This window comes from Athene noctua, chromosome 1 (genome assembly GCF_965140245.1).
Source record: "Athene noctua chromosome 1, bAthNoc1.hap1.1, whole genome shotgun sequence".
In the NCBI taxonomy this organism is placed as follows: domain Eukaryota; kingdom Metazoa; phylum Chordata; class Aves; order Strigiformes; family Strigidae; genus Athene; species Athene noctua.
In genome coordinates, this window is record NC_134037.1 from 261,217,326 (window position 1) to 261,237,423 (window position 20,098).

A 20,098-nucleotide genomic window follows, 5' to 3' on the forward strand; every position below is an offset into this window, starting at 1 on the left:
GGCAGGGCTCCAGCAGATCCTCGCAGCCTTCCAGCTGCCGGAAAGGCCACGACACCGGCTGGGGCACCGGGCGAGGGTTTTGCGGTTGAGATAAGCTGGTGAACTCTGAGCTGAACATAACAAAGCCAGAACAGCCTCTGCCGGGCGGTGAGTCCTTTGCCAGGTGTTTGCAGAGAAAACCACAGCGCTGAAGGATTTGCATCTCCGTACCTAGAAGAAAGTAAAAACATGGCGTTATTTTAGAGCAGAGAGCAGGATATTTGGGACTTTCTTTGCTTGTTAGGAAGTGGGGCTGTGGTTGTGTTTTAAACAAACTTTTTCATTTTTCAGGGCTCTTCCCCCCACTGCAGGGAGTTGTTCTTGCACTGACAATGTTCCTCATCCCTCACGTAACCCCTTGGACTCCATCCCTGCCGTGAGGATGCGGCAGCTGGCAGAAAGGCAGCCCGGGCCAGGATGATGATGAAGCCCCTCCAGCAGGTATTTTGGGGAGCGCTGACCTTGCTTCTGGCTTCAAAGGCAAAACAAAGCTCTTGGGCTCTCCGCTGCTCCTCAGAGCTGCCGGGCCACTCCCATGCCATGCCTCCCCTCGGCACGGACCTTCAGGACCTTTGCGTGGCCCCGTGATGAAGCTGGGCTCAACACAGCCACAAATGTAAAAGGAGAAATATCCAGTGGATCAACTCGGGAGATTAAAACAGCAAGGTACCTGGAAAAGCTGCTGTTGCTGCTCCCCACATCTCATCCGTGTCATCAGACTTCTTAATCTCACCCTTTCCTGCCCTATTTATGAGGTTTCCAGAAAGCAGACCATAAAGCAAGTAATATTTCTAGAGGCTCACACACAATCCTATGCCATGCTTCTTTACCCCAGCCAGCTGGGTGTCAGCTGGAAGATGATCAGCAATAAAAGCAGCTGCTTCTACCTTCATACCTTGCACTTCCCTCATTTTTTTAATATTCCAATTCCAAAGGGAGATAGATGATGATATTTTAGGACCTAGTGCTACGTATGGATTAGCAATCCTGCTTTTAAAGTGGAACTCTTATATTCCTTCTGCTCCTCATTAGGTTTCAGAGTGAACCAGAGTGCGATCTCTGTCATTAATCTTCTAATTAAAAGTTTCTCTTTGTAACATGAGCTGCCGAAAAACTGCTGGCCCATCATTTCTGTCCTGTTCTTCCCTTCTCTGTTTACCAGGGCAGTTTGCTGATTTTGCTTTTGAGGGACCCTCCAATCTGTCTTTTCATCAAACAAGAAAAATACCGATGTGAGAAACCACAGGAATGAAAAAACTGCACCAGTTTCAGAGAGCCCTGTGGGGCTAGAGGGGATGTTTCTTTAGCCTCTCATGCAGTGAAGAGCTTTTTAGGATCAGGAGGGGCTGCGTGAGGTTGTGCAGCCTGAGAAACTTTACAGTGGGATTTTGCCTCTCTGAAAGTCCAGGGTGCAAGTGGAGGTTACAAAATACAACTGCACAAACTGCTTTTGTTGTACTGACCTGCTCCCTCTCCCCCTCTGAAGGAAGTTATGTCTCTAATAGGATTTAGATATTAAAGCCCCAAATCGTTGCAAAAAAATAAGTAAAATAAGCAGTTTTCATCCGGGGTTACTCAGAAATCTGCTGCAGCGGATTCCTGCCCAGGGCTTACAGCCGTGGGAAACATTTTCACAGAAGAGGTTCAGGAGTTTTAATTCCGAGAGTCAGCGATGACACATCTTGCCCAAATCTCCTTTGGGATATTTTCTCTGACCCTATCCTTTGGACACCTAATTCTGCCAAGGAGGGATTTGAATACCAGCCGTTCTTGTTCTGGATGGGCGAGGGATGAATCAAATCCCGGTTCACCCGCAAGTCCCCGGCGTCTCCCAGAGCCATGCGGTGAGCAGCTGCCTGCGTCCCATGATGAGATTTTAATTTTTCCAGCCTTGGGGACTGAGTTTATTAAGCCCCGTGTGGCCCCTCCTACCGTGGGAGGGACAGCTCCAGCAGCCTCTCTAATACTGGGTGTCACACAGCGGTGCCACCATTCGGGTCCCGGAGTGTCACAAGCAAAGGACACAGCAACCCAAGTGCGGCAGAGAGCAAAAATAACCCCTCCATGTGCGTCCCGGTGAGGTAAGTTCCCTCCTCTCTTCTAACTCTTAAAGATGCTCCTGCCCAGTGAAATGCATCTCTGCCTGCTCTTTCCTGCCTGCCCTAAAAGTTAGCACCGGGGTGGGGGGGGTGGGGAGGAATTTCTTTGACTTTTCCTTTTTTTTTCCTTTGGACTTTTGAGTGTGTTGGTTGGGATGGGAGAGCTGGCGATTGAGCCAGCTCCTGCCTGGATTGCAGCGAGAAACAACGCCTGAAGAGCCGGAGAATGGGGAGAACCGTTAACAAATGGGGAGCGAAGGGGGGGATTTGTGAGCGGGGGTGTTTCTGATGGCTGGTTGGGGAGGAGAAGGTGCTCAGCAGTCCCGCTTCGCTCTCAGGGTCTGCGCTGGATCAGTTGTCTGTGACTTGTTGAGGGGAGAAATGGGAGCTGGGATGAGATGGGGGCAGTGGGTGGCTGGTGGGGTCGCTGGAGCTGGGGTGGGAGGGAAACAGCGGCCGAGCGTTTGCAGTGCTTGGGATAAAGGGCTGTTTCCATAGTAAAAGGGAGAAAGGAGCCTCTCTCTTTCTTCCCCTGAGCTCGCCTAGCATGTGAACGGGGAGGTCGACTCGGGAACAAATAACCCGTGAAAGGGTAACATCTGGGAACAGCTGTAAATAATCAGGACTTGGTTGGAAAGGCTGGAAGCAACCTTCTGCTCCAACGTTTGCCCTGCCGCTGCACATCACCCTGGGAGTTTTGATGGGCAACTGTTTGGAGAGGAGCGTAGTTCACAGCTGAAAGCAGGATCTGGCCCTGGCTTTAGTCTGCTGCTGTTGTCCGACTACTGCCACGTTATTTGTAGGCATAACCATAATTAGCAGTGAAATGGGGGAATTTTCACTTCTAGGAAAGAGTGAATTTTAATTCAAGGTCAGACGCTCAGCAGATACGCACCTGGGGACCAGCCCCAGGTCAACTTTGGGTTGGATAGTGCAAAAGTTGATTAGCTGGATGTCCGGCCCATGGTGTACATCACCTCCTCTTCACTTCTACGCTTTCTTTGGGAATCCTGATCTCACATTATAGTGTCTCTCAGGACTTATTCCCCGGCACGTGATACCAGGTGGAAGGGCAAGAGAGAACAGAAATAATTTTCTACAGCTGCTCAGAGCTTTTAAGCTGCATTTAACAAAACAACAAAAAAAGCATAATGTACCACGGGACCAGCTGGATTTTAATTTAAAAAATGTTCTGAATGTGAAAGGAGCCAAAACTGTTGCTTCCTTTCCAACTTTGCTATTGGAATGTTTAAAAGGTGTGCAAAATTTCCAGGGCAATTTGAAATCTCTGCAGAAAAAGACAAAGCTGGATTTCATGACCAGTCCTGTGACTTTCTTATGCCATGGTGGTGGAGGTGACTGGATGGTGTCTTTTGAGCTTTATAGTCGTGAAAATGCAGTTCTTTAAATTTGATGGTGGTAGCTTCTTGTGAGACTACCTGCAGCTTACAAAGTGCCTCTGCGCAAGTTGTCACCATACAGTGGTGTTTAGTGTGATAAAATATCAGTCAAAATTCAAAATAAAGTGCTTTTTTCTTTCTTTTTTTTTTTTTTTTTTAATGTTTGGCCCTTTGACAATGTACACTTAATTTCCTTGCTGTGTCAGAGCTCAGAAGCCCTCCTTCAGGCAAACATGTCTCATTGCGTGAAAATGGCTTCAGAAGTCATCACCCATCAGCTGACACACGTGTGCTTCTCCCTCCTCGCAGGTGTGGAGCAGATCCTGCCCCGTGGCCAAGTCCCAGCTCGGTGGCTTTGTGTGGAGGGGACAGGCTGGAGGGTGCTCTGTGATGGTTGTTCTCAGCGGATTGCAACGCTGGGCATGTGTGCAACAATAGCCTGGCTTCGGTCCAAACCTAGCTGTCTTGGGATATTTTGAAGGAGGAGGTGTGAACCTCATCCTGGAGTGACCACCTGTGGTTTGGGTTGTAGGACTGTAGGATAAATGAGGGTCTTGGGCTACTTTTAAGAAGAGGTTGGGAAGATCCTTTGAGCTTCAGATGTTACTAGAAGAAAAGAAAGGGAGCTGGTGTGGGTAGAGCAGCTTGGAGACACGATCTGTGATGCACCCTGGACCCATGGCAGGATGAGCCCTGAGGGCAGCACAGGCTTGGCTCCAGGTTGTGACCTCTGCTCCAGCTATGGACACCTTGTGTGAGAGAGCCGAGCAGGCTGCCTGCAGGTGCTCATCTCTTCAGCATCTTGTCCTCATCCTGTTCTTCATGTGCTGGACGCTCCCCTCCCGGCAGCGTTTGAGGACACACGGCTGGCTGCTTTTTGCTGGATGAGGGGTTGGCATTTTATAAGATCCCAGTAAATGGAAGGTGGCCTTGGCTCATGCTCCCTGTGACTCTCCCCACCAGCAGGACATTGGCATCTGCTCCATTTCTTGTCCTCTCCAGGAGAAAGGAGGGAAGAAGAAACAGTGATACTTTAGAGGGTTCAACAGATTGAACGTGCCCCAGTCCTGGTCTCATACTGCTCCTATTCTCCTGCCACTGTTTGCCTCGCATGACTTTGTGGTGTTCCCAGGGAAGATGCTGTGTTCAGCATGATGAGGATCTGCTCTCAGGGTCAGGATGGACCCTCCATGCTCCTGGTCCAGGTCCTTTCTGGTGGTTGAGCACTTGTAGTCTATATGAGTGCACATGATGCTATAGCAGGAGAGAGATGATGAACCCTGTCCCGGGACTCATCCTCTGCAGGTCTGGCACCAAGGGAAGGCTCTTGGATCCACCACAGTATGCCAGTGCTTTTCTTTAGTCAACACTTGAATGGAAAGGACCAGGGCAAGAAGTTAACCATGGTGGTGGTGCACTATAACAGCAGCAGGCAGGGAGATAGGGCAGGACTGGGAGCAGGGAATGTGTGGGAGTGTGAATGAAGTTGTGGCTGCTGCCCATGGGGGCAGTTTTGATGTCAACTCCACTGTTGGGTGTAAGAAAGAACACATCTACCAGCAGGGCACAGCACGGGAGCAGCTCAAAGCATCACTTGTATGCCTGCACACTCAGGCTGGGGTCTCACCGCTTGTGTAGAAGCGTTTTGGAGTCAGTCCCTTCCTTACTCTCCTGCTTCGTTTGCTCTGTTCTCCAACACAACCTTGTTTCTCCAGCCTCCATCAGCTGTAATTAGGCTGGAAGCCCCTGGAAGGTTTTCAATCCCTGAGACATTTACACAGCACCGAGCCTCTGTGACAATTATGGGTCCGGTCCTCTCTGCTCCCGCGGTCCCGGCTGCCTCCGCTGATTCAGCCCAGTCCTTTCAGCAGCTGCTCTGAGTCGCTGAACTTATTTTGGAAGGTCTCCAGAGCTGGAAGAATAAAAGACACTTTAGAAAAGTGGGGAGGAGGGGAATTGGCAAGAACGATTGCTTTTTAAAAGGCTACTTATTTCTTAAGATGTACTTGCTACCGATTGATTCATGCCTTAAAGCAGTCAGAAAGGTTCTGTGGGGTCATGGGGGTTCTCTCCTAAGTGCTTGCTTTCCGTGCAAAGCTTTTAAAAATTTTCGGCTGAGCAAAACCCAATTCTTGCAAGAAATGCAGGTGAATGACACCAACCCTTTTACCTTCTCCATCCCCCCAATTATCCAGCCCCTGTCTTAGTGCTTTACCACTGTGACCTCTTCCTTCCCTCCCTGCTGTCAGTTGGCAACCTGCTACCAAGCTGATCCTGTCCCATATTCCTCTCCAGTTCATGATGAATGCTGGTTTTGGGGATGATTTTTTGGCTCTTCTGTGAGAATAAGGCACTATTGGGCTGGGAATTATTGCCCTCAGTAAGCCTGTTGGTGTCTTCTGTGTGGTCCTAGCCATGGGACCATCTGTGGTCCCTGTGACTGCTTCATGTATCACCGCATGGAGAATTTTTTGGCTGCCCTTTGCATGGCAGCAGGGATAGACCCACAGCCAAGGCCCTGGCAGTGGTGGCCTTGGCCTCTCCATGCTGCTGGCTGGATGACAACAAACAGCCCTGACCACCTCTCTCCCTGCAGAGTGGGGGCCTGAGATGCACCTGGCAGAAACTGCTTTTTGGAAAGAGGCGTTTGTTGGGCTGGGAGGAAATGAAACACTATCTCTAGGTGAGAAGGCCTTTAACAAAGGTCCAGAAAACATGGTCACCTGGAAGTGTCACCAGGGCTGGTGTCAGGGGAGCCCGTATGGGACATCAGAGGCATGCCTGCTGGCTGCTGGCATGAGCTGGTGCATGTTTGTGCTGGCTCTGACCAGCTGTGATCACAGAGCCCTTGTGCCTTGACCCAGGCACAGACATCCAGGGCTCCCAGTGCCAGAGGAGCTAAACCAAGGAAAAACTGAGCAGGGCAAGGTCCATCACGTGCTTGGCAGTGCCTGGCTCTCCCTGATCCTGACATACTTTCCTCATCCTGTTAGCTGATGCCTGCCTGGTCTGAGATTTTCCATGGGGGGTGTCTTCCAGGTAGCCATGGGCTTTGGTGCCAACACCAAGGCAGCTTGTGAAGCTCAGGATGCAGAAGATCCTTGGAGGTGAGCTGGAAGGGTCACAGGGCTGAGCTGGGCTCACTGGGTTTGAGTGGTGAACTCCCCTTCGTCTTGGGCTGGGTTCATGTCCTGGCGCTGTGGGCACAGGCGACGCAGCTCATCTGCCCTTGGATGAGTTGAGTGGTGCCTCCTTCTCTTCGCTGGCTGTACCAGGTGCTCAGAGTGACCACTCAAACACAGAGGAGTCCAACTGCTCTTCCAGGAAGACCAAGGGAGGAATGAAAACATCCATCCACAGCTCTGCAACTAAATAAATTGCTCCCTTCCTCCAGGCTGCTGGGATGTGAGTCTGACTGTGCTGGGTGTCCTGGGCCCTGAGGAGGCCCATCAAGGTTCTGCCCATGGGTTGTCTGCATTGATCTTCCTGTCTTGCTAAGAAGGCTCCATGGCTCACACCAGCGCGTGGATAAAAATCAAATGAGCAGTTGGCAGACCCCTGAGTTGGGAAACTGAGGCTCTGGGTGACGGCTCCCCTGTATCCGTAGGCTGGTGTTAGACCAGGGGATTTGAACACGGATCTTGTGCGTCAAACTATCCTTTCAGTCTGAAGTGGGTTCAAAAGTTTTCTGTGATGGTTTATGCGGAAATGTGGCAGTGTTTAATGAGCTAGAAAGGATTTTCCCCTAAGAACAGCAGAACCACATTCTTATGGTGCAAAAATGGGCCAGCCCTGATGCGTTTGCTGTACATAACTAAACAGAGAAACCTCTGGCCGGTGGCGTGGAAAGCATCCTTTCTTCCCTTTTTCTCCCCTCCTTGCAGGGGTGTTTTGCTCAAAGATCTGAACTTTAACACCCAGAGCTTGGGGGAGGGCCAGTGCTGGGGGCTCCGGCGTGGTGTCCGTCTAGGGCCCCCGTCCTTTGTCCAGGCTGAATAGCATTCTGCAGAGCTGCCGGGCAGAGGTATGCAATCTGCAAACCTCTTTTCTTCCCCCCTCTTGGCTGACAGACAGAGTCTCCCCTCGCAGACGATGTTCATGGTGGCGTGCTGCCCTTGGTGGGGCTGTGGGGCTAGAGGGGTTCCCCCATGCTGCGTCCCAATCTCTTCGTCTCCCCTTAACAGCAGGGCACAAAGAGCCGCTTAGACATTCACCGGAGCAGGGAGGGACCCAAGCCAGGGCATGCTGAATTGCACAAAGTAGGATTTATCTTCAAAGAAATTATTTCCCCCCTTTCTAAGCTCCTTTTTTTTTTTTTTTTTTTTTTTTTTTTTAATATTGCAAGGGATTTATTCCCCCTCCTCCTCCTGCCCCAGGCAGTCTTTGAGCTGTGGAAACACTTTTTGCCTCCCCACAGTGGCTTTTCAATGGTGGGAGAGTGACTTCTTAGAAAGCCACGGGCCACCCAGGGGCAAAGCCCGGTGTTGTGCCCCGTGTGCTGCACGGGGCTGAGCTGAGCACGGCTGCACGCGTTGTTGCCGGTGATGTTGCGTGGCAACACCCATGCTGAGGACAAAACTCTTCCCTTCTCCTGTTGACTGTGCTGAAGAGCGAGGAGCAGCATTTCACCCCAGTTTGATCATACTGAATCTCCATTTTCAAGCTTGACCTGGAGGTATGATCTCACTGATGCTCCTGATTCTCTTTGGGTGAGTAAAATGGCACCTAGACATGGACATCTTGCTGCTGCCAGCTGGGACCAATACTTGGACGGGTGGTGGAAGATCTCCATGTGGTCACAGCTGGAAGGTCACTGTTCCTGACCCCTTTTGGGTCTAATTTTTGCTTCTTCCCATTTGTACTGCCCAGAGGAGGGATGCCGGCTTCCCCAAAGGGCTGGCTGTCCTTACATAGGGGACCCCCAAGACTGAGCCAAGGGGGGCCTATAGCAAGTTGCTGGGTTATATATCAGTTATATGAAGGAGCTCGGGGTCAAAGAGAGAGGGCACTGCTGATGAGTCTGGCGTCAACAGACACAAACCTACTTGTGCCTTGTGCCCATTTCTGTGATGCTGGGGAAGTGCCCGTAGATCCCGTTCTTAGATCAGAGCTTTCTTACACCAGGACCCATGTGAATATACCCCGGGAAAGCAATTCCTGAAAAGCACATCATCCAAGCCATTTCATACGGGTGAATACCTACTTTTTAAAAATGAGATTTCTGATGTACCAGAGTTTTTCCAGCCCTGCCATGGCCAAACTGGGCCCTATCCACATTTTAGTACAGAGGAAAATATGGAAGACAGACATGAAAGTATAAAATTCTGCTGGTTTTGAGTCAGCATTTGATGCTGGATTTTGGGGATTCTTTGCTATCCTCGTTCAGAATCTCCTCTCCCTCATTACCATCAATAAATCTGACAGCAATTGTTGCCACCTGGGGCTAGGAGAACACCTTGGGTTGGGCACGGGTCACCCTTTCCTCCTTTTGGGACTGGTGAGACTCCTGTTCACTTATCACCTGGACCCACCACGATGGAGCAGCTTCAGCTTTAATCCTTGGGACCATGGAGAGCCAGGACTGGTGTGGCCTGATGGCTACCAAGCATGCTGGGGTGGTGGCTGTGGGTAGCCACTTTTGCTTGAGTGGTGCAACAGAAGCTTCTAGAAGGACAGTTAGGCCAATTGGAACTTTCTAGAACCTCTAGAAGGGGAGGTGCAACATTCTGCAAAGAGCGTTGGGGTAGGCAAAACATCCCAGAAAAACAGCAGAGTGGACTGGGAGGACCATTTTGACCAAGAAGGCCAATGGCATCCTGGCTTGTGTCAGCACTGGCGGGGCCAGCAGGGCCAGGGAAGGGATCTGAGCCCTGGGCTCGGCACTGGGGAGGCCGCCCCTCGATTCCTGGGTTCAGTTTTGGGCCCCTCACTCCAAAAAGGCCATTGAATGACTCGAGCGTGGCCAGAGAAGGGCAACGGAGTTGGGGCAGGGTCTGGAGCACAGGTCTGCTGGGGAGCGGCTGGGGGAACTGGGGGGGTTCAGTCTGGAGAAGAGGAGGCTGAGGGGAGACCTCCTGGCCCTCTGCAGCTCCCTGCCAGGAGGGTGCAGAGAGCTGGGGATGAGACTCTTTAGCCTAGTAGTAAGCGATAGGACAAGAGGGAATGGCCTCAAGTTGTGCCAGGGAAAGTTTAGACTGGATATTAGGAAGGATTTCTGTGCAGAAGGGGCTGTTGGGCGTTGGAATGGGCTGCCCAGGGAGGTGGTGGAGTCCCCATCCCTGGAGGGGTTGAAGAGTCGGGTTGACCCAGCGCTGAGGGATCTGGTGTGGTTGGGAACTGTCAGTGCTGGGTTAACGGTTGGACTGGATGATCTCCTAGGTATTTTCCAACCTAGACGATTCTGTAATTCTGATTCTGTGATTCTGTGACCTCTCTAGAAGGTAAGTGTGGTGTTGCTCTGTAGAAAGAAGCTCTCAGACAGAAATAATTTAAACCCAGACTTCACTGAACATCTGTTCTTGGAATAACCTCCCATTCCCCCTCAAAGGAAAGTTTCCGTAGCTGAAATTGTTCCTGTCTGTTTCAGACCCATGCTTTGCTCTTTGCAATGGAGGGATGCAGAACTAAAACTGCTTGGCTCTTTTCGGAGGTTTCTGAGTAATAATAATGGATGGGAATATGCCTGAGTCCAGCCAACAACATGGCAAGTTTTTCTCCACCCCTTCTTTTTTTTTTTTTTTTTTTAGCTCACTATTCATCAGCTTTATTCAAAACACTCATTTTGCTTCTAGCAGGCGAGAGGGAAAATCTATTGTAGCACCGTGAGACCGTTTTACAGACATGATGATTTCCCCTTGCCTGTTTCCACACGAAGCTGAAAGCATTTGTATAAAACCCATTGTAAATGCTCTGAGCCTTGGCCAGTAATTTTCTGGGCACGCATTTGTTAACATAGCCCGTAAAGTGCTTTGAAGATGAAGAAAAGCAGCTGTAATTTCTAATGACGATGATTATGTTTAAAAGAGGTTTCTGCAAGTGTTTGTGGATGATGAGTCATCTCTGGGGGCTGGACGCTGGGGACAAACATGCTGCAAAAATGAAAAACTATTGGGAGAGGTACCTTGAAGGAGTAGGGAGACACCGAACATTTTTTGGGGAAGGAAAGAGTGATCTGTGCAAAAATGTGGTTCAACGTTGGAGCTTTATTTCTTGTGGTGGTCACTCTGGAATAAAGCCAGAGATTAAGGTTGGGTTTTTTATCCTAAATTCTCATGGCTAACGCTTGGTTTTGTTTTAAGGTGAATAGGTCCTACCTTGGAGTGAGGTTTGCTTCACCATGTAGGGATATATGTAGAAGTTTGGGGCCGATAGCACTATTACCAAACCCATATCACTCATCCCTAGCAATGGGGGTTCCTCAGGGCTTGTCAAATTGACCTCACAAAACTGATTGGTTGCCTCAGAAGATCTCGCCTTAAAGCATTTGCATGTGACCACAGACGAATCCTGGTCTCAGCAGACACTGGGACTGAAAACTGAGCAGCATTGAGCTGTGCATGTCCAGCACAGCTCCTACTGGGTGTCTGACCTTTAGACTGTAGCGCAGAGTCCTCTGTGATGGGGGTAAGTCCCTTATTATCCCATAACGGATGCAGGATTCTGGTTGTATTTGTAGGTTAGTTTGGTAGAAATGTGTTTGATTATTTGCATCTGGTCAAAGTGTGGTGGCATATTACAAAATACAGGGCGTTAACCTTGGTGGAAACCTCCCCATAGCTTTGAAAAACCACAGACATTGCATGTTGGAAGTCTACTACAACAAATAAAGCGGATAAATATTGTCCCTGCAGTTGCAGGAACAGTTATTCCTTGTTAAGCCCTTCTACTACTTCCACATTCATTCATTATTTCTTGTGTTAAGCCCTGTTGTCTCTTTGCACTAACGGCACCTCAAAGCCAACAGCTAATCAATTAATGAAATGTATTTTGCACGTGTTTGTCTTGAGCTGCACATACTCCCCGGGATCCCACACATATGTAAGGTGTAATTAGGGTTTATAAAGAAACTGTTGAAAGTCTTAGTGATAAATTATAATTATCTGTCAGGGAAAGGAAAGGATATCCAGTATATTCCATGTCATAGGAAGGTTAGGACTAGCTTCATTTTCTTTGATCCTTTTTCCTTTCCTGTGTTAAACCTCGTTAACTCCCTGAAAAGAGACGGGAAGAGGATGGTGGTGAAATAAAAGGGATCCTAGGCTGTGATCCAGCACCTTGGGCAAAAATGCAGGTTTAAGGTATGCTCTTTGCCGAGCTTTTCTGGTTGGTGACAAGGTCTGTGTGCAGCTCGTGGTGACGGTGATCAACCCCCAGCTTGCCAGCAGGTTGATTTTACTCCTTTTCACCTACCGCTTGCTGCGATGCTCCGGAAAGCTCCCAGGTGGAAAGGCAGGAAACGATGCCCCAGGGAGTGGTGGGATGGCACCAGAAGTCCCCATGCAAGGCAGTTGCTGGTGCCAGGGAGGCCCAGCTCAGGCTCAAGGCACCTCCCTCGCCTAGCATGGGGTTCCCTTTCTCTCTGAATCCCTTGGTGTGGGCAAAGTGGGCATTGCTCCTGTCTCCTGCCTTCTGACACCATCAAGACGCTCAGGGCAAGCTGGCCATGCTCAGGTGCTGAGAGATGACCATCTCCATGTCCCTCACATGGCTCCTGGTACCCATGTAATAATTTTTTCCAACTCTCTTCTTGCAGTGGACTGGGGAATGTGTTTGTGATATCTGGAAAGAGCCCTGCACCCACCTGCCCATGTGTTGTAGGATATTGTGTGGGAGAAAACTGGGGAGATGCAGGCGAAAGAAAAGGAATACTTAAAAGACACGAGGAAAAAGCTATGGGGCAATGCCAAATTTGGCTGCTGTGCCTGTTTGCCCTTTGAAAGATGAACGCCCCAGCTCTGCAGCACCAAAAAAAGACAAGAGCTTTTTCCCTTTGCTTATGCACTGGCATCTCAAGCAAGCTCTTCTTGCAGTACCTTCTGCATTCAGGCTCTGTGGCTGTAAACGTTTCCTGCTTTTTCTCTCCTGCTCCTTCCTCCATCATCCCCCCAGGCTATTTCTCATGGTTTTCTTCACTCTCTGTCAAGCAGTGAGAAAAGAGCAGCCCTGTCCAACTGCCTGCGATTATGGGGACTCTTATCTGCGAGCAAACAAAGTCTCTGTTTGCAAGGGAAAGACCTGAGGTCTCTTGGGTTTATGGAGCTGAAAAACATATGTTACTGCTTTCGTGGCTCACTTGCTAAGAAGTCCTAAACTTTGCTCTCCCACTGATACATGTTTTCCTGCTTGCTCTTTGCTCCCATGGCTTTCCCAGTGAATGGATTTAAGTTTGCTGTTTCCCTCCTCTATCCATTTACCTTTTTTCCCGCTTCTATCCATTTACTTTTGCCTGGTGGAGATGGGCAGGGATTGCAGACGAAATCTAAATTTTAGGGGTGCTGTGCTTCAAATCTAGATGCAAGCAACTGTAAGGCCTCTTGCTACATCCTGGAAATGACTGAACTGTTCCCAATTCTAACGCAGACCTCCTGTCCTTTGGCTTCTGCTTCTACCATACGTTGTGGTGTTGTTTGCCCCGTAGGTTTTTGCTGGGCCCAGATGCGGGGATATTATCTTTGTTAGGATCAAGATGCCTGTGAATTCAAATGTTGAAATATTCGACGCAGCCTGAGGCATTGCAGATTCAGCCAGACCTTGGGAGAGATGTTATGGCTTCTGAATGCCGTGTCACAGCTGGAAAGCAGGCTGGGAATTTGATAGCAAGGATGAAACCATGGAGCTGCAGGGTCCTGGAGAACCTGAAGGGTGGCTGAGGTGTAAGGGGAGAGCTTGTATTAAACTGAACGCAATTATCTGAGCACATAGAGGTGCACCTGAGGGCAGGAACCTGGGAGGAGATGTGGAGGTAAAAGGGAGGGAGTGATGCCTGTGTGGAAAGAGAGACAAAGAGAAGAAGATCTGAGTGCCTGTTGAGCTGAGTTTCTGACTGCCCTTGCGTTTTCTTCCTCATCGTCACACGGGGCTTGTCACTGCTAAGAGACGTTTTTCCTGGACTTCTCCTGGAGTGACCACTGGAGTGTTTGCTGTTACCAGCAACAGCACAGTGTAAATGCATCATTTACATGTTGCAGAGCTGCAGAGGGAGATGAGCCCTTCTTAGGGGTCACTGTCTTCAGGGTGAAGTAGCCCAGATATTTGTTGAGCTGTCCCTGTCCTTCCTGATTCCTGTCAACTCTTCCCTTTGCATCTACACACAAACATTGCCTTTTGTCTAATGCCTCAAGCATGTCTTGTGCTTCATTCCTCAGCAGGGACCCAGCAGTCCCCTACAGCTGTGGGGCAGAGTGGCTCAAAGTCTCCCGTTTGCTACGTGAGTGCTGTATGCCCAGCGGGAGCAGGAGCAGCCTTGGGTGAAGTCATGATCTGAGGCTTGGCAGTGTGGTTTCTGCTCTGGATGAGAGCTTGGTATTCCCAGTAGATGTGGTACAATGGGTTTATTGGCTTCCCTGGTCTCTAGCCACTGCTGGTGTCTGGTTAGACTTCTAGATGGGACTGCGAGATGACTGCAAGGTCTTTTTTTGCATAGCCATTTCTCTTTCAAGCAGAGGAGGGGGCTTCAGCCACAGTAGCTCTCATTCCCTAGTCAGCTCATGTAAGAGAGGAAGAGCAGATGCTTGTAAAGAATGGAAGAGAGTGATGGGCTCCTTCTTACAAACAGCTCCAAAGAATCATTTTTCTGGACGCAGAATCTATGAACTCAGATGTCTAAACGTAAGCCTCCTAAGTGCCATTTCCCAATGTTTGGCAAGGGCTGGATGCCACCATGCCCTGAGGACTTTGATTGGGGTCAGCTCTTGGACAGGGTGTCCCCTTTGAGCACCAAGGGCTCTGAGGTCTGAGCCTGTGATGGATACCTAGTCCTGGTCTGGCATCCATCAGAAAAGAAAAGGAAAGGGATTGCACCGTGTTCTTCCTTCTGCAGTTGGTGATGTTTCTGCTGTACGTTCAGACACTGCATTGCATCAAAGAGCTCCTGTATGCCAACCATACCTCCTCATCCTGGTGGAAACACCCTTCAAAACCCCAAGCTCCTGAAATGCTCCTGAAGCAACAGCACTTTGTAACTTCAGCCTAGCATCACTTAACTAGCTAAGAGTGATTGGCCTGTGGGGACCACGTATCTCCTTAGCAAGCCAGACTGTCTCTTGTAGGACCATATATCTCCATTTACTTGAGTGGAGATATGTCAGAAAGCATGTGTGCTCAACAAGATGAAAGTTCAGTCTAGGATTATTGCTTTTGTGGGATGCTTTGGCTCTTTGCAAGCTGCAGAATGGCAGCTGCGCAAGGTAGCTCTGTCTGTTGGGGCCTGGGAAAGGAGGGTCAAGGTCTTTGAGAAGAGAAAGAGAAGAGGCAGGGCAAGGAAGAGGGATGGATGGATGCTGTGCCAGCAGAAGCCAGAGCCCAAAGCAGGGGTCAAGTTATGCTCTTTGTTTCTTGATATGAAAGGTTTTATGAAGCTACTTACTGCTGTGGTACCCTAAACACGTTGGGTAACGCGGTCAGTGGGGATTTAGGGGGTGTGAGATATGAAGGTTTTCGCTCATCTTTGGCCAGTCTGATGTTTTTGAGAAGGCCGGGGGTTGTTGGAGGTCATTGTGGAAAGGAGGCTGTGTTCCTCTCTTCTTCCCTCCCCAGCCTCCCCTGCAATGAAGGGTCCTTTCCCCCACAACCCCTGGGTTTGAAGAGATGACTTGCATAGGAAGACTAAGGTTCATTAAATTCTTAATTATAGCTATGTTAAGTGCTGTGGTGCACAAAGTTGAAAACACCTTTCCCTTGCCACTGGGGGGTGAGTCCAGTGTGACTTATTTACGCATTCAGATGACCAAGGCCAAGGTTGTGTTCGATGCATGAGAGAAACTGGATATTGCAAGTGTCGAGTAGCCTGTGCTATGGGTGAACGGGTCTGCCCTGGAGGGGCTGTGAGTTGTTCACCATGTCCTGTTATAGCTACCATGTGTCGAAAACCATGGGAATTGCAAGGAAAATCCCAAATAGCAGGTGGCTGGGGACACCGTATAAGGATGTCCTGAAGAGGAGAAAACATGAACTACAAGGAAAGACTAGAAAATATGGGGTTGTTCAGTCTAGAGAGGGGTTAGGGGAAGACATCCAAACGGCTGTGAAATATGTAACAGAGGAAAAGCTTAAGCTGTTCTTTATATCCACCATGAACAGGGCACGAAGTAGTGGGCTTAAACTGTACCACAGGAGACTGGACATTGGGAAAAAACTTTTAATGTTAAAGTTAGTTTGGACTGAATTAGTCTGTCTTGGGAGCTCCATCACAGACGATTTTTGTGAGGGTGAAAGACTAACCCTTAGATTTAACACCCGACATGCGGTTGTAACCAGCCAGATGGAGCGAACAGTGTTTTGAGATGTCTCTGTTATCTCTGTTTTCCTGTCAAATCTTACGTGTTCATAGGTAAATACTGATGTGTGAGCCTCGCGCTCACACCAGGAATGTGAGTAACAAACCTCATGGCCCTCTGACAGAAAAACCAACGGTTTTGGTGCAGTGTCCTGAACTCCTGTTGCCAAAGGAGAAGGACGGGGCAGGAGCAGGTGCCATGGTGCAGTGATGGGGGAACTCATGGTTTAGGGATCCTCCTAGGAGGTAACAAATGCTGCAACCCCCGCGGCACATAACATCCTTCTGGTAAGAGCTCTGACGGTTCTAATGTATTAAAAACTGTGGCTGGGGTAACTTAGTACTTGCTGGGTTTATGCCAGGTTTGCCTGAGGATGACTGATGAAGACAGAAGGATCAGCTGTTATCAGCACCACTCGCCAGTGGCATAACACCCGCACCCCTGCCTGTGCTCTGAGTAATTCTAGAGCAGGATCACCACATGAGATCGGCATCAATTTTTTACTCCTAGTGCCCAGATCTGATACTGCTGAGCTTCTAGGCATGGCTTAACCCCACTGTATCCAAGAGCGTGTGTTTCCCTGTGACTGTCCTGAATGTGCAGACATGTCTGTCTCGGGAAGGCGTTCGGGGCATGGCACGCTTTGGCACTGCTCTCTTAGTAATGATCCAAACAAAACCCCCTTCTGTTTCATTTCCATCCTCTCTCCTTGCTGCCAGTGGGCTGGGATATTTGGAAAGGGTACCAAGGATGCGTCATTTCAGTTATAACTTGCATCTCATGTCTCTGTTTTATTTGTGCTTTCTGCAGACTGATCGGGTTTTTGGGAGTGTCAGTTTGCAAGGCTTTATCCACTGATTTCTGTAAAGACACGCTGGTCTCTGGGTTCTTTGCAAACAATTTGTGTGTGCATTTCATCCGTGTCTATAGTGCAGCAAATTGTTCATTCTGGTTCTTAAATGACTGTTATTACATCAGATAAATCAGGGAATTTGAAGTTCTAAACTGGGACTTTGGAGCAGGCATGCCTGGATTTGTACATGGTCGATATGGACTCAAGGATACGATGACACTTTTTAATGCAACAGAAAAACGTCTCTGGATATCTCTACTCTAAAGAAGTGCTGGATAATGGGGCTTCTTTGTATGCCCACACAAGACTTTTTTCTTTTTCTAAAACTTTCTCTGCAGTCTTGATAGTGTCCTGCTGGGTGAGCTGCTCTTTGCCGGCACAAACTCCTGTGCTATTTGCTTTGCTGTTTACTACATTGGTTGCCATTTACCACCAACTTCTTTGTTTAAAATCTCGATTATGAAGAGATCTCCCACGTGTGCATCTTTACAACTACTCTTTCCACCATTGAAAAACTGTGCCAAATAAAGGTCTTTAAGTCAGGAAATATTTTTTTCCTAAGGGATCAGTCTCTGCAGTGCTGTAGAGATGTTGCCAGGATAAGAGAGATGTTTACCTGGAGAGTGTTAGTCTCTTCCCTACGTGAACTAGTTAAACTGGTAGCAGGTTGTGGACAGGTCACCGTGAAGTTGAACTAGTTCCCATGGCTAAGCCTAGGCTCAGCTTCATCTGACATGATCTGAGAATCTTCATGGATTGCTTAAGTTGGTGATTTCATTTTCCAAAGCCCCCTGTATAGTCAAAAGGAGGTGGAGGTTTCCTCAGAGGTGATTCAGATTACCTAACTTACAACCAGGAGTACCACTGACTGCTGACAGGGCTTGCAGTGACCATGCTTTTCTGTTAGACATCTCACTTTGGTATATACAATTAAATGGGGCGTCCTCAGCACCCTTTCCTGCTGGTCCTGATGAGAAAACTTCATCTTTTCTTTCTGATATGAAAATCTTACCCAAAAGGAAAGGAGGGTTACAGTCTCCCCATAAAACTTGTGGTCTTGTTTCAGGAGGAAGATGAGATAAAGCCACTCAGATGGAGGCCAGTTCCACCAGCCTCAAGAGGCTCAAGTTTGGGAAGCTGAAGGTGGTACGTCGGCGCTTGCTGCAGAGGTATGAGCATCAGCCCTTCATCTCCTGCCTGGCTGGTTTCTACAGCTGCCGGTGGAAGCGGTACCAGCGCAGACGGACCGAGCCTGGGAAATGCTGCTGCAAGACGGTAAATTAGTTCAAAATCAGCACAAACATTGACTTCTGTGTAGGGACAGCTCAGTCCAAGCTGCCAAGTGATTGAGGTCTTGTACCCAAGATCTGTCGGGTTGTTAGTTTTTGCCCCAAGTGCTTGATGTAGCGCTGTGTTTCTGTGGCAAGCTCAGTTTGTCTGTGCCATCACGCAGGTAACAGATTTGTGGGGGTAGAAAAGGACCTTGCACCAACCCCTCCCAGCCAGTGAAACATCTCAAAGCCATAGCATCAAATTAAAGTAAAATTTGGGATGGGTGTGCAGTAAGAATTGCAAAGAGGGCTGCTGCGTAGTGCAATTCCCTCTCATGTGAAGAGGTTAAAATCCTGTTCATTTGTGAAGCCATGAGATCTGTTTTCCCTGAAAATAAATACCCCGGAGTACGCTTTTGAGGACATTCCCCTGGTCACAGGGACAAGGAGGGAAGTCATCTCCATATTTACTTCAGGAGGTCCAACACCATGCCACGTGCTTTAGGAACATCCTGAAAGTATCTGTCATTTGCTCTGACTGCTTTGGGGTAGCCAAGGCTCTGACCACTTGTCTTTCCTCTCCCTCTCCAGCGGGAATGCGTGTTTTTCCCACTGCTTGTTGGAGCTTTCTGCTTTTCTCTGGTCTTTCTGTACATGTGGGGTGAAGCTAAAAATGACTACAATAACTTTGACTGGTAAGTACCATTTTTTTTCACCTTTTCTGCTTCTCGGGCAGGTCCCCAGGGTGGCTGGGAAGAGCTGAGCACCGTCCCCGGCATGTGTCCTGCAGCAGGGCACTTTAGCCAAAGATTTGGTTCCTTAAACTCTTGGTTACAGCATCCAAATTAAATGTTCAGTGACTTCAGAGGTTCTGAGGCTCTGCCCTTTTCTTGGCTGCAGTTTTTAAGCGTAAGTGCGAATTTGGGAGAAAGGGGAGAATCATTATCACAAAAGTTGTGAGCGAAGGGGACTAAATAGTTCTTTCCTTTCCTTGTCTGAGTCTTTTTCACCATCCTGTTCCCTCTAAAGAAATATAGTGACTGGTGTCAGAGGCATGGCACCAGCTATCTCACTGCAAAGAGCACTGCATGTTCCCAGGCTCCAAAGTGAGAAATAACCAGCAGGGGATTTATGCAAATTCTTTCTTTCTGCAGCATGTAGGTAACAGTTATGCAAATCTGGCCCCTAGAATTAAATTTAAACATCTCAACTATTATGGGGAGGGAAGGTGTACTCATTTTATTCATCCTTATTAGGCTTATGAGTAAAAGGTAAAGCTTCCCCCTCTCTCTCCTTGGGCAATCCCTCTGCAGCTCCTCCAGCTTTCTGGTGTTTTCTGCTTCAAAACCTGACTCAAATCTCCTTTTTTTCTGCAGCGCCCTACACAACCACAGGCAGACAAGGTGGGCTGTTGGCCTGAGTTATGTCATCTTACTGTTTCCCCAGGCTGCCTTGTCTGCAGCAAGGTGCTGTGTCTTACAGTCAGACTGGGAGTTCTCTGGAGCAAAGATATCAATTTGGTCCTGTATTTTACCCCCCCAGGACATTGAGATGTTAGTCTGGTGGTTAATACAATCATGGATTTGGGGAAGGAGGCTCTTAACCACTTTTGCATGTTACAGACTCTATTATTCCTCATTCCCTCTTCGTTTTATTGCTCTAAAAATTTCAAAATTTCAAAGAACGGGGCTGTTGTTCCCCTCCAGTCCATGTGCTAGACACAAACACTATTATAATATTTTATTGCTTTTTAGGTATAACTATGGGAACCTGGGCTTCTGGTTTCTCTGGTCTCTCGTTCTCCTTATTGTAGCTGCAATCTTGTTTATGTACATCACGCTCTTATTGGTAAGTAAAGTTCCTTGTAGGCTGACCATGATTTATAGCTGTAAAAAGTAAACATAGGAATGACTTTAATGTGTCAGACCAAAGCTCAGCCTAG

The 20,098-nt window shown here is 48.6% G+C and overlaps 1 protein-coding gene across 4 annotated transcripts in view; it reads left to right on the plus strand.

Moving 5' to 3' along the window:
- The first annotated feature begins 756 nt into the window (after positions 1-756).
- Positions 757-20,098, plus strand: part of GDPD4 (glycerophosphodiester phosphodiesterase domain containing 4) — a 40,195-nt gene continuing 20,853 nt past the window's right edge. For 2 of the 4 annotated variants that reach the window (XM_074932965.1, XM_074932991.1), the window contains exons 1-5: positions 1,960-2,120; positions 17,952-18,160; positions 18,748-18,851; positions 19,533-19,559; positions 19,911-20,004. In XM_074932965.1, coding sequence (XP_074789066.1) covers positions 17,978-18,160; positions 18,748-18,851; positions 19,533-19,559; positions 19,911-20,004 — 408 coding nt within the window. In that variant the 5' untranslated portion in view covers positions 1,960-2,120; positions 17,952-17,977. Of the gene's footprint in view, positions 822-1,959; positions 2,121-17,951; positions 18,161-18,747; positions 18,852-19,532; positions 19,560-19,910; positions 20,005-20,098 lie in introns of those variants that run through there. The other 2 variants (XM_074932975.1, XM_074932982.1) reach the window with 2 other exon arrangements.